The 14,123-nt window shown below is 37.2% G+C and overlaps 1 protein-coding gene across 2 annotated transcripts in view; it reads right to left on the reverse strand.

The window, feature by feature from the left end:
* myo6b (myosin VIb) overlaps positions 1–12,189 on the reverse strand; it is a 70,436-nt gene extending 58,247 nt beyond the window's left edge. For both annotated transcript variants that reach the window (XM_016284824.1, XM_016284825.1), the window contains exons 1-2: positions 12,067–12,189; positions 1,943–2,084 (exon numbers count right to left, since the gene is read on the reverse strand). In XM_016284824.1, the coding sequence (XP_016140310.1) occupies positions 1,943–2,059 (117 nt within the window). In that variant the 5' untranslated portion in view covers positions 2,060–2,084; positions 12,067–12,189. The remainder of the gene's footprint in view (positions 1–1,942; positions 2,085–12,066) is intronic.
* Positions 12,190–14,123: the final 1,934 nt, after the last annotated feature.

Genomic DNA, 14,123 nt, shown 5'->3' on the forward strand with positions numbered 1-14,123 from the left:
AAAACATTTTTTATTTGATTTAAAAAGTGCCATTTAAAAATAATTTATTTCATGTGAAAATATTTTATAAATGCTATAATTTATTCATTTATTTTAAGAATTATATTTTCAAACATTTTTTAGGAGTTGCACCACATGACATTTTACAACGGACTTTGTCATAGGAATGTCAAAAAAATATATATTTTCAGAGACTTACTGACTTTGACACATAGTTATAAGGATTTGTAGGCATTATTATTATATTATTATATAATAATAATAATAATATAATTTCCTGTTCTGTTCTTTTGTGTGCATGTGTCTGCACCACATGACTTAATTTAAAATATTAACATCACCATGAAATCAAAATGGACTATTCTTATTTCTATGGAATATTGTGGTGTTTATTATAGGCTAAATGATTTATCCATGCACATTTTACTTTTTTAATTCATGTGCCCTTGTAATCTTTAATCAAAATGACTTGCCATCCCCTTTGCACTGACATCTCTTCTCTGACGACATATGCTCCAGCATGAGGGACGGCACAATAACCCTATATAATTCCCTCCAGCAATCTGTCACTCACATGAGATCACAGCAATTAGCAAATTACAACAATCTAATCGATTCCTCATGGACAAAATCAAGTCCCTCCCTACATTTGTTTTTTTTTGTTTTTTCAAGAAGTTGTTTCACTTGGACAATCGCAACTTTTGCTTCATGCCTCAACTTTAATAAGCAAGTTTGTTCCTTTATTATTATATAAAAAATTATACAGAACTAATACGAACTTCATTTTAAGATGTTATTTCAGGAATCCCTTGATTCAGAAATTAAAAACATTCTAATCATAACAAAAGCATATTTTAAGTCATTGCATGTACAGTATGAATTGCATTTTTAACACATTTCAGAATAAATGAATAGATCCATAAAAAAATGGATGCCACATCATGAATTATAGTTCCTAAAGATGAACCCTAAAATCTAATCGATTCCTCATGGACAAAATCAAGTCCCTCCCTACATTTGTTTTTTTTTGTTTTTTCAAGAAGTTGTTTCACTTGGACGATCGCAACTTTTGCTTCATGCCTCAACTTTAATAAGCAAGTTTGTTCCTTTATTATTATATAAAAAATTATACAGAACTAATATGAACTTCATTTTAAGATGTTATTTCAGGAATCCCTTGATTCAGAAATTAAAAACATTCTAATCATAACAAAAGCATATTTTAAGTCATTGCATGTACAGTATGAATTGCATTTTTAACACATTTCAGAATAAATGAATAGATCCATAAAAAAATGGATGCCACATCATGAATTATAGTTCCTAAAGATGAACCCTAACCCTAAAATACACCTTGCACCACTTTTAGACAAGAGATATTACATTATTTAGTTATTGTGAGAATGTCCTCGCAAGGTGATTTTGTCAGGTTTTTCAATTTCAGAAATATCACACAGTGCTACAGTCTCTAAGTGACTGTGTAAGCAGCCGAGACACAGGTGGCTTTTTTTTTGTCTAATGAACCTACCCTGAGTGTAACGTGACCCGCACACCTGCCGCAGGTAGAGCTCATTACTTATTCAAAGCCCCTGCAAGTGACACCCTTACATGGCACAGCACTATTCCACATACACATGTTCTCATATTTTACCTATTGCTCAGATACCTGGAGGCCTTTTACACACATCATGAAGTTAATCAAGCGTGTGGTGGGAAAAACTCAGCACGTCAGCAGAAACGCTGATCACATGATCGCCTGAGGTACTCTGGTCTCAGGGGATAGATAGGGCATCAAAGGTGCTTAGCAACTAAGCTAAGTTTTCCCTCGTATGAACACATGAGGCATGACAATATGGTATAAAATCAATGGCCGTCACCTGCTTGGTCACTGGTTAAATTGCTAACAGGATGCCTGACAAGCGCAGTAAAGCTGTCGTCTTACCTTTCCTCTCTGACTGAGAGGTTCTATGGTGAGCGCATCCGTACCGATGTCCACTATCATGCCCAGCTGGAACCCGTCGGTTGGGTGGGGTGCCCACACAGGCTTCCCATCCTCCATTGCACCCCGCAACTACACTGCAGCTCTGGAAGATACACACACACACAAGTTTAAACACTGACTTGGCTGGCAGTATGCAAATCTTGTCCAACAGAAAAGTAATTGTTTTGTTTAACACAAACCATGTGACTGTAAACAAAATGTCTTTCAGAATGCTGCAAGTGGAGGCTGACAAGGTCATCTCCAGTACAGATGATGGTAATGAAAATAACAAAACAACTTCACTTCAAAGTCTTGATATGCATAATGTACAAATGCACACTGAAACTAGATCTCTGAAGACAATATGAATGGAGCTTTCTCATGCAAATCTCACTGCCTCAATGCTACAGTGGTTGCTAGAGAATTGTAAGCGTGTTCTGGGCGGTTGCTAGGTCTTTCCTAGGTGCTATGGTTGCAATGGCATTGTTAAGCCCTCTTTCTAAGCCCATATCTCTGACATTTGTATACGATTTTCAAAATTTGCCCCCTAGTGGCAGATTGTGCAGAACTTTCATATTGGCCATGTAGCAATTGTTACACACGATTAAAAAGTAGAAAGTTGTCAACCGGTAGAGATTTTGGACTATCGTCTTTATCGCCGTTATGTACTCACGTCATTGTTTGCACATATTTTTAAGCATTGCGGTTTAAAAACGAGTGATTTTAAGCAGTTTAAATGCAAACAACAGCGCTATGTGCGCACACTTTCTGTATGACTGTTTCTGAGCAGCGCACACATGAATCCGCTGCTCAGAGCGCGTGAACATTTTTGTTGCTCGAAGAAAGCGGTATTTCTTGAAAGCTGAAGAATTCCAAAGAAACTCCATTATTTTGACAGGAAAATTCAACAAAGAATATAGTTTACATGTAGCGCGTCAATTCTCTCTCTCTCCCTCTCTCACTGCGTGTGTGTGAAACAAAGCGACGGTGAGTCGTGCGCCTTCACACTAGAGTTTACGGTACGTTAAATACAGGTGCGCTGCGCATCCATTCAGATGAACTGAAAAACAGCACAGATCGCTTGACGGAGAGTGAAACTCTGAAGCGCTCAGTCAGAGTGTTCGGCGAGTGAAAATATATCTGTGCTAAACTTATACTTAGCCTCCAACTCACACACTGGTGAGTAAAATCTGAGAATTTATTAGCCATTGGCTAATATTAGACATCATTTAGTCGCCCAGAGTGAAGATTTAGTCGCTAGAGGGTTGTTAATGATTGCTATCGGGATGTGAAGAGAGAGACTTTCAACCAGCATAACAAAAAATGTTTCTGAAGACAATCACCTATTGCACCTTTAAGTGAAAGTAAAAACTGAGAAAGATAACGCATGTGTAACAGTTGGATCCGGATGTTCGGTCTTAAAGGGGAAGCTGCCTATTATTCCTCCTATCTGTTATTCATGTTAACCAAACAAGAGTGAGAGAAAATCTTTCACTGCTCTTGACTAAATCACTTTTGTAAATTTAATAAGAAATGTAATTTAAACTATACAGTGTTTTTGATTAATTTATACAATGTATGTAGCATTTATTTATTGTAGTTTTGTCATGTTGCTTGTAATTAGTTACTTATCTTCATTGAGCTTGAGTTTTTCCTCTTTTTGTCTTTTAGGATTGTAGGCCTAAGGCTTAGTTTTTTGTGATATTGACACTGGTGACAAGAATTAAGAAAATTCTATGGTATCAAAAACTTTGAAATCATAAAAACCTTATTAAATGTAAAAATAACTATATCATGATATAAAATTACTCATATCATGATATAAGATTTTGGTCATATCACCCACCCCTACTCTCCACTTATTCACCATGGTGTAATAAATAAATTGTGCACGTCCACAGAAAATAAATGACTACCAGTGTGTCAAAAGAAAGAAACGCATAGCAGGTTTACTATGGATAAACAATCGTAAATAATTATGTAATAATTAAATCTGACATATTTATCCATAATCCAATTTTACATTATCCAATATCCAATTTTACATACACATACATTTGACACTTTATGCCAAACCTATGACCATTGCTAGTGCCATTCTCTACTGTTGCAGCTACAGGTAGGCTACAGAAATAGTGTTTGAAAATTCATATTTTAGTGCAAAAGTGTTGGTAATTCTCACACTTGCGGTTTTGATCAGAATACATCACATCCTGTCAGGTGGTTACATACAGTCTTAGCTGCAAAATTTGAAATATTTAAATGCATTGTCATGCGCATTTAAAAAAAAAAGCCAGTTCTGTAATCAGTAGGAAATCATCATCACGTGCTTTCAAAAGGAGCAGAATTTACTACACATAGCCGAAGTTCACTGACAAGTTACGCAAAAAAAAAACATCGCAGACAATTTTATTGCGCGATTCTGAAATCGAAGAAATCGTTTGCGATAATGACAGCTGTTTGCATAGCTTCTCAGTGAACTACGGCTCTGTGAAGTGAATGCTGCTCCATCTGAAAGCATGTGAAAATATCACATTTAATAACATATTTTTACTCCAAACTCACTTCATAACGTCAGTCGAGTGTTTGAAATAAATCCTTCTGTGAGATGATGTGGCTTCTTACACAGAATAAGGCACGCACCATATTTCATAGTATTTAAGCAGTGATAAAGGCATTGCATTATAAATATACTTTATTTTAATGAAAATAATAATAATAATAATAATAATAATAATAATAACTCAGATAAACTGTATATTGCCGTAGTCGTGTGTTTATTAGTCAGGTTGAATCAATGAAAGCAGTTGAATCTTCTGTTTATTCAGCTGCAGCGATAGACATTTTCTGGGTTTCTTCTGTGAGGCGTATTTGGAGTTTCAGCGCATGAGCGCCCTCTGGCCTTTGGATGGAGATTTACTGCTGATCACAGAACCGTGCTTCACTGAAAGATACGCATGACAATCGCAGCTTCTGTCGAATCGTGATCTCGATTCCATTTCGATTTATCGTGCAGCCCTAGCATCCAAAGCTTAAATCGAATTCAAAAATTCTGCATAAGCATTTGGTCGGAATGTAACAAAGCTCCTGTACTAATCCTCATTGGAAATAACTGCTGTTCTGTCATTTGTTGGAGATGAAAAGCACAGCTTTAGTGCTTTCTGAGTGGTTGGAATTGCTAGGGTGTTCTGTGGGGTTGCTAGGCCTTTTCAGGTATTTGTGTGCTGGCCTAAATCAATGCTTGAGGCTCATAGAAGTACTTAGATTTCATCATGCCATGCATTTTTACTGATTGGATGCCTACTGAATCATGAATATACCAAGTGTAAACACCCTCCAAGATGCATGCAAGAAAATATCAATCTGATCACTCAAACTTTAAACTCAAGAGGTGCTTTGATACATACTGATGACCCAGTTCAAGCAATTGGAAAGGCATCTGGTTATTTAGGCCACATGTTAACTGTACTCTTTTAAAAGTGAATTAAAAGGTACAATATGTAAGTTTTCACCTCTAGAGGGCGCGTATTCAAAACAAACAAAGAAACAAAGGCGTAGTTTGATGACGCCGAGTGTGGAATCATGGGAGTTGTCGTCTTCATCCCCACAGCCGACGCAATCCGACAGGACTTAGGCAGAAATCATGTTCATGGATGAGCTAATGTATTAAAGATTTATTAACATCGTAGTATGAAGCAGAGTGAGGCGGAAAGCCGTCGAAGCGAAACGAGGCCGCTGAAGCAATTGCTAATGAGAGAGGAGAGTGACACACAGCTTGAAAGCAGTGGAGCTTTTATTATGCCACACTTTAGCGCTCCGCTCCTTCCGGTCATGCGTATGTGGGGTAAAGCAGCGCCGTTTTATCATACTAGATCAGTTTGAAAGTTCTGTTATAATGCTACTCTGTGCGGTCGTCACCGTTCTAATAAAACACACAACATATTAAAGCTTCTTTGGTGTTTCCATGTTTTCTACAAAACAAAACCGGAAATTGAGGGGTTATGATGTCATTGGCAGGCGACAAAATGACACTATGGACACGCTCCGTGACACTAGTTAAAATTGCTTATTTCTCTGGATTTAAACATTCTTCGAAACATTTGGGATAATGCAAGTAAACAGGTCAGCAAAATATATAACACTGTTCTAGTGGTTTTTGGATATTTAAAAAAATCTTACATATCGTGCCTTTAAGTCAGCATACAGAACTCTAGGATCCCAACAATCAACAAAGCGAGCCCTTACACAAAGTGTATGGGAATCTTGCTCCTTTTTTAATCATCTGCAAGTTAAAAATCATGCAGTGTGTTTGAATTCCATACTCTAAGCATGAACAATATTAATTGTGATGCCTGCCTTAGCAAACACCCCTATGGTCTGATTGGTCTCATATTATTACGAAAGGTTCAAATGTGTTCTTTTATGCCATCTAACGATGTTTTGGAAAATTAGGACATTCTCAGACAAATGTGCCATCTACTGTGACTGTGGTTCAAGGACTTGTCATTTCAACAACAGTTCTGTTGAGGTATTTTAGTCTCCTGGATTGCTGCTCCATATGTTTTTTCGATGATCATGTTATTCCCTTCAGGTATGGGCTTATCCTGTAATAGAAGATTGACGCTTCTGCTCTCTGAGCCATCTTTATCTGCACAGACTCTCCTCTTGAGAGATCAGCTGGTGGCCCTATCTGATCTCACTCGGATCCTACAATAAACCATAGACTACAGTGTTCAATATAATTCCCTATTAAGATCAGATGATTTATTTGAAGCACTGGATGATATCCGTTAAAGGGATAGTTCACCCAAAAATTAAAATTTGATGTTTATCTGCTTACCCCCAGGGCATCCAAGATGTAGGTGACTTTGTTTCTTCAGTAGAACACATTTGATGATTTTTAAGTCCAACCGTTGGAGTCCATCAGTCTTATAATGGATGGCAATGGTAACAAAGTCTATGAGAGTAAAAAAAAACATGCACAGACAAATCCAAATTAAAACCTGCGGCTCGTGACGACACATTGATGTCCCAACACACGAAACGATCAGTTTGTGCCAGAAACCAAACAGTATTTATATAATTTTTTACATCTAGTACACCACTATGTCCAACTGCTTTGGGCGCGCGCACGGCTTCCGGTGCGTGAGATGTGTACGCGCTCTGGCGTAGTTTACGTTAATGGGTGTGTTGTTGCGGGAGGAGCAAACGACAGACACCGTTTATTAACAGAAAATAAACAAAGTGTCCAGAAAAAAGGGAATCACGTGTCCAAAATAACCGGGATCTGGTGTCCTCGTCGTGCTGCGTGGTTCGTGAAGGGAAGGGCAGTGGTCAGGAAGGAAGGGTCCAGGTAAGGGGTGGAGTCCGGCAGCCGCACGCGCTCCCCTCTCCGGTCCGGGGGACGAAGGGCGGCGGCTTCTATCAGCGGCTTCGTCCTTCTCTGCTCACGGCGCTTGAAGGGACTAGACGGCCCAGCATCCTTGCCCGACGGCCGTGTAATGGGTGCGGTTCTCGTCCGGACTGCAGGTCCGGCAGCTCACGACTCTGGCGGCACGGGAGTCCTGGACCCACGAGGACACCAGCGTGCATGCACAGGGAAGAGACCGGTCTCCCAAGGAGAGGCGCATTCGGCATTTAAACAGCGGCGGCGATGAGGCTCCATTCGGTTCAGGTGTGCCCCATCACACGCCGCCAGCCCTGGCTATTTCAGCGCCCCTCCTCTCTCACGCACCCACTCATGTCGGGAGCCTGGCGAAGTGCGGCGATTAAGGGACGGGGTGATGAGGATAATTAGGGGGATTTGTCTGTGCATGTTTTTTTACACTCATAGACTTTGTTACCATTGCCATCCATTATACGACTGATAGACTGCAACGTTTGGACTTAAAAATCATCAAATGTGTTCTACTGAAGAAACAAAGTCACCTACATCTTGGATGCCCTGGGGGTAAGCAGATAAACATCAATTTTTCATTTTTGGGTGAACTATCCCTTTAAGATCCATGATATCCACTGAGGGCCGCAGACTGCATGACCTGTAACTGAACTGCTGTCAAAGTCTACAAAAGCAATAATGGCTAATCACAAGGGCATTATTATACCTGATGACAAGAGTACAGCACTGACTTTATGTCAAAGACGTCTGCTGTGAGAGTGAGGTAGGACGTGATAACCGCTCCAGGTTTGGTCCAGGGCAACATTTCCCATTCTCTGGCACCCTGACGATGGCCCGGTCCCAAGAGTTCCCCACGGCGCAATTATCAATTGTCAAGCATGCTAACTAACCTCATTATATGCTCAGAAGCGTATGTGTGCCAATCAGTCGAGTCTCACATGAGTCTTTTGAAAGGAACAAAGACTTGGCATGGGTATATGCTTCTGTTCTGCAGCACTGCTCATCAGAAAACTATCTGGCACGTTACTTCTCACATAATGCTCGATTCTGTGCCGGATCAGTCTGGGGAAAATGAGATGTTTGATGTGATGCACTAAAACATAATGATCTGTTGATTATGTTAATCTTTGTAATATATTTTTACTCAATGTAAACATTTTTTAACTGTGGAGCAGCACTAATCCTTTTGTCCAATTAATTTCCTTGAATTTTCCATGAGTAATAGATTTCCTTGACTTTTCCATGAGTAATAGATTTCCTTGACTTTTCCATGAATAATGGATAAGCATAAAAAAGACTATGTAGACTGGACACACAAAGAGTGTTTTAAAGCCAATTATACTTTTGGGGTGAGCCTAACTGTAGATATTGTTTTTCTTCATGATTGTTTAAGATCATATTCATTTCTAGAAATCAATAGATCATATTCAAGTCTAGAAATCAAAAGATCATATTCAAGTCTAGAAATCACAATTAAACAACAGAAGTATTCATAATAATAAAAATAATTTATAAAAACATACCTATTTAAAATCATCTTTACAAAAACTTTCATAACTATTTTCGCTATTTGTGAACTCAAACTTGAGAGCCGTTTGAGTGAATAACTAATATTGTTTTTGTTGTTGTTGTTTTTTATTAAACATCACTCCTTCTTTAGACTTGATCTGGCTGATTCCTCACTGATGCATGCTATAAAACATCCAAACTTTAACACAGTAACATGCTGTTTATCAGATGCGACCCTAATATGACTAATATGATAATATGATATGATTTTTAAATAAGATATAATAAGAGCCAGCAGCTATATACAGTATTATTGTTCCCATGGTTAATCATTCTAGCTACCAGATAATGATGTAAGCTCAATGGCTCAACCAGTTCCAGAAAAGGAAATGCCATGTTTAAAAAAAAAAAAAGTGTAATATTTATCAGGATGAACTGTGGGTAACCTAGATGCAGCCTCATCCTGTAAATGTTACAGATCTTTTGACTGATCAGAGTTTCTTTCAAGATTAATCATCATCCAATCTTTTATCTGTTATAACATTAACTTAATCATAATATGCTTACACAACATTTCACTTTGATAAAAGCTTTATAATTATGTCACAATGATGGCACTGCATTAGACACACAATAAAAATGTTTTATGGCTATATTCTGTGCAGATGGCCATCGAAAAAAAAGAAGGCTTTGTGGAAAATCCCTGAGAGACATTGAAACAAGTGATTCGGCGATGAAAGAGAAAATAAAGTTAGGACCTTTAAAGCAAAGTTGCATAGCAACATGTAAATATTGGTGCAAAAAAAACTAACAATACACTTTTTATATAACTTAAAAAATATATATCAAATAAAATTAAAAATAGCTACATATCCACTAATGAACACACAAATCCTTTCAAAGCATACTTGGCAATGCAAGTCTGGCTGAGATACAAACTCTTCCACAAGAATCAACAGATCCAAAATAACAACAAAACTGTGAGAAACACTCCACGTCCACATTACTGTGATAGTCAACAACAGACATTTCTTTTCCCACATTTTCTGGCTCATCGCTCCTTCATCAAATAAACATCCATCTATCTGAAGCTACATGTTTACAGTGAGACGGTCATAGAGAGATGAGTAACTGCACATATGTATGTGCATGCTGATGGCAGCAGTACAGACGTTGTCATAGGCAATGGTTTGGGGTCAAAGGGCTGTGTGAGTTTCCTGTAGCACACATACTGTATCCCTCCCCCTTCTTCCTCTGCTCCTGCTCTCTTTATAGCCAGAGGATATGGAAAACAGGACGCAACAGGATGCAAAGAGGCCAGTGTCGATGGGACTTCCAAAGCCAACATTTTTCTGCGCTTTTGCTGGGTTCTATTAATATTCAAATGAGTGTTTAATATGCAAACTTTTTTTTTAAACTTAAGCCAGATTTTACTAGTTGGTATGCAGGTCTCTAGTAATTAAAACTACTATGCTTTTTAAACATCAAAATCCTGATTATGTTTAATGTATGAAAGCCATTACTTTGATGATCAGTTAAAGTACATTTTGTGTAATTGTATGTCCTTGGCAGGGATGGGAGGACATTTCTTCTTTGTACAAAGGCATGGATATCATTTATAGAAATACAGGCCAGCAGCGAGTGAGTGTTTTTTTCCTATCAGGGTCATTCCATGAAACAGATTCCTTTTCCATTTTAAAATGTTTCAATAATTAAAATCCTTAAAAATCTAGCTTTTATTGCTAGAATTTATATACAATTTTTGTTTTTTTTATTTAGGTAGGCAAATAAATGCAATTGATTTATAAAAGAAAAATAAAACCAATATGTACTGGTAATTTTTTGCCAGGATATTATCCAGATTTTTACGGACATTTTTGTTAACCTTAAAAGTGCAAAATACAAGTAAAACACCATTAAAAAAAATATAGAAAATTCCTTCATATTAGTGATGCAGTACATATTGTCCCCTTTTTTTCCATTATATATTTAGGGGTCTAACAGTACATTCATATCATGATTCGTGTTTGATACACAATATGATACTTTAAACAAAGCCGAAATAATACGGTAAGTTAATATCGGTAAAATAGTTTTTCTATTATACAAATTATTATTTCTACATGGTACACAGTTAACAAAAACACTTGACCGGGGCAATGTTGACACCAGAATAAAAATATTCATAATTCTGATAATAATACAGAATTATACAGGCACAAATACTTGCACTCTGACTAAATATACTTAATATTTAATAATACATTTTTTGTTAATAATAATTAATAAACACGGAAGTTCAAATGTGCAACCTTCTGAGTTTACTACATCTGAAAACTTAAATACGAGTTCAAATATGATGCCATTTTTTAAAAAAATACATAAATTATGTATTTATATAATTATATAATTTATATATTAAATATTAATACATTAATAAATTGTATATAAAACATTTTTCTGTTTTAGCGTTTAAAAACATCCTATAATAGCACACAGTAAAAGCTTTTCATTGTTGAAGTCAGTGTTCACACACATTTCGGGGAATGACCCAAGAGGGATTATAAAGGTGGAACCATTGCGACGTTTAACCAGAGCAGTCGCGCATGCGCAGACACTGGAGTTTACAGTCACCTAATACAGTGTTCAGCGCATCCATCATTCATATGAATGAAACACAAATAAATAACGTTAACTCGGCCCTTCAGATCACAAAAGTTCAACTCTTGAACAATACATAAAACCAATCGAGTTTCCATGACATGCAGCCTTTACTCATTTTCTGGAAAACTGTGGTCGCACACTTAACTGGTCACCGAAACAAAGCAAATGTCTCACTGAAAACCAAAATAATAGAACTAAAGCCAAACAAACGCAAAAGTAGGAGTAAACATAACTATCTCGGATAGACGAGAAGTTACATGAAGTGCAATGTTTGCAAATACCACACAAGTGTCACACTTTAAAGCTTGTATTTAAACAGCATTTTGATTTGGTTTACTAAAACAAACGATATGCGAAATTCCCCTGGCGACTGTTAATAATATAGACTCATTCATTAGCAGCATGCTAGCTCGCCACTGTAAAAGCAATTCAACACAACTTAACACCAAACAACAAACACACTGCTCTAAATAGAAGCCGCGCAACAAATAAAGTAATAAGTAAAGTCCCTCACTTTATCTGTAAGTCCGGTGAGAGCAGCTGTCTTTGTAGACAGAGAAGCGACAGACTGTCCCGGTTAGCGGTGACAGAGTCCCTCGACGTTAAATATTCCCTTTTTCAAAGCCGCTGAGTCCGGCTTCAGACTGAAGTCCACAGGAATAACAGCGACCTCAGTGGTGACACGGTAGCTGTGACAGACACAGGCCGTGTCTCAAAACACACAGAGCTGACTATCTATACAGCTCTACGTCTTTTGTGGGCGTCACGCAGTAGGGGAGTCCAGTGTCTCGGCCGTTACAGAAGCGCGCAATAAGTTTGCACCTCATAGGCTCGCGCAGATGCAACTTTACATATTACACGACGGCCCAGAATGCTGCCTATGTAGGGAGCTCACTAGGGTTTTGACACGCAACCACATTCATCCATCTATTTACTAAAATAACCGTTTGTTTACTGTAAAAGTAGAGTAATGTGTTATACGTGAAATATTATGACTATTTTTAATGGTTGCGTGGAATATATACGAGTAAAATAGGCTACATATAGCCTAAATGAATGAGTTCAATCGTTTTAATTTGATCAGTTCTCTTCACACAAATCGCATTGCTTCTATTAAAAAACTTTTTTAAATCGTTACATACATTTTTCTCTTTATAAATATACACTCTCAAAATAATTACTCACGTTCCTAGTGGAATATAGCCTACAGATATGAACCAAGCCTCAACGATGTAAATGTTTAAATTATATTCTAAGAAATCCCACTTTATTGTTGATCAAAGTTGAGGGATGAGGAGAAAGTCGAGAGCTGCCTACTGGTTTGTCATGGTTACTAAAAGGCGCGCAGCTGATACAAACTGGAGACTCATTAATATGTTATTGGCTTGTAATTCAAAACTTACAGAAGTATTCCTAAATTGAAATCTAATACCCCATTGAAAGCAGACTTTGTGTTTGTAAATCTAATTAGGACACATGATATCTCACTACGTGGCACTGTATCAAATTTCTGAGCAAAACAGCTATGAGAGAAAAAAAAAGTTTTTAGTTAATTTTTTGTTTTAGTTTAGACTTGGACTACATTTTTCCATTTTGAAATGTTGCTCAGGGTGTCTATACAGTTTAGCTTGGGTTAAGGTTAGTCTCACATAGTCATGAAGTATTGTAATATCTGACAGGGTTTTACAGAATGATATGTTTTATTTGATCACATACTGTACTAATATTAAATATCAATTCCTTTGGAAACATCTAAACGGTTTCCAAACAGGAGTTTTACAGTTATGTCATTGGTTGAGCCTGGAGAAACACTGTTAATTAGATTTAATGCCACACTGACTTTTGCTTTTCCCAGGAGCATTGCAGAGATAAAAAACGGTGTGCTCCAGAGCACTTATGCCAGTAACACAACATAAGCGAACATGTAACAGAAGAGCAGCTTGATTTCCAGACGCTGTGACTCATCTTAATGATATTGTTACCTTGGAATGTTTCGTAAAAATACAGAGTCTGATGAAAACGCCTGAAGTGAGGAGGAGTTGTTATACTAGCTGGGAGATATTCTGGTTGTTTTTTACAGTTACATGAAAGGAGTCTAAATATACAATTTCAGCCCATTTCTGGAAGTGGTGCTGTAAAATTATATGGTAAACATGCACAAAAAAGCTGACTAATTAAACAGAAGTCATACACAAATTTCATAGAGAACTACAGTATTTAAAATCGATTTCGTTGTTTGAGAATAAATTATTAAAGTTATATACTGTGTGTATATATATATATACAGTGGGTACGGAAAGTATTCAGACCCCCTTAAATTTTTCACTCTTTGTTATATTGCAGCCATTTGCTAAAATCATTTAAGTAAATTTTTTTTCCTCATTAATGTACACACAGCACCCCATATTGACAGAAAAACACAGAATTGTTGACATTTTTGCAGATTTATTAAAAAAGAAAAACTGAAATATCACATGGTCCTAAGTATTCAGACCCTTTGCTCAGTATTTAGTAGAAGCACCCTTTTGATCGAATACAGCCATGAGTCTTTTTGGGAAAGACCCAACAAGT

Source organism: Sinocyclocheilus grahami, unplaced genomic scaffold, assembly GCF_001515645.1.
Source record: "Sinocyclocheilus grahami isolate Dianchi unplaced genomic scaffold, SAMN03320097.WGS_v1.1 scaffold189.1, whole genome shotgun sequence".
Classification (NCBI taxonomy): domain Eukaryota; kingdom Metazoa; phylum Chordata; class Actinopteri; order Cypriniformes; family Cyprinidae; genus Sinocyclocheilus; species Sinocyclocheilus grahami.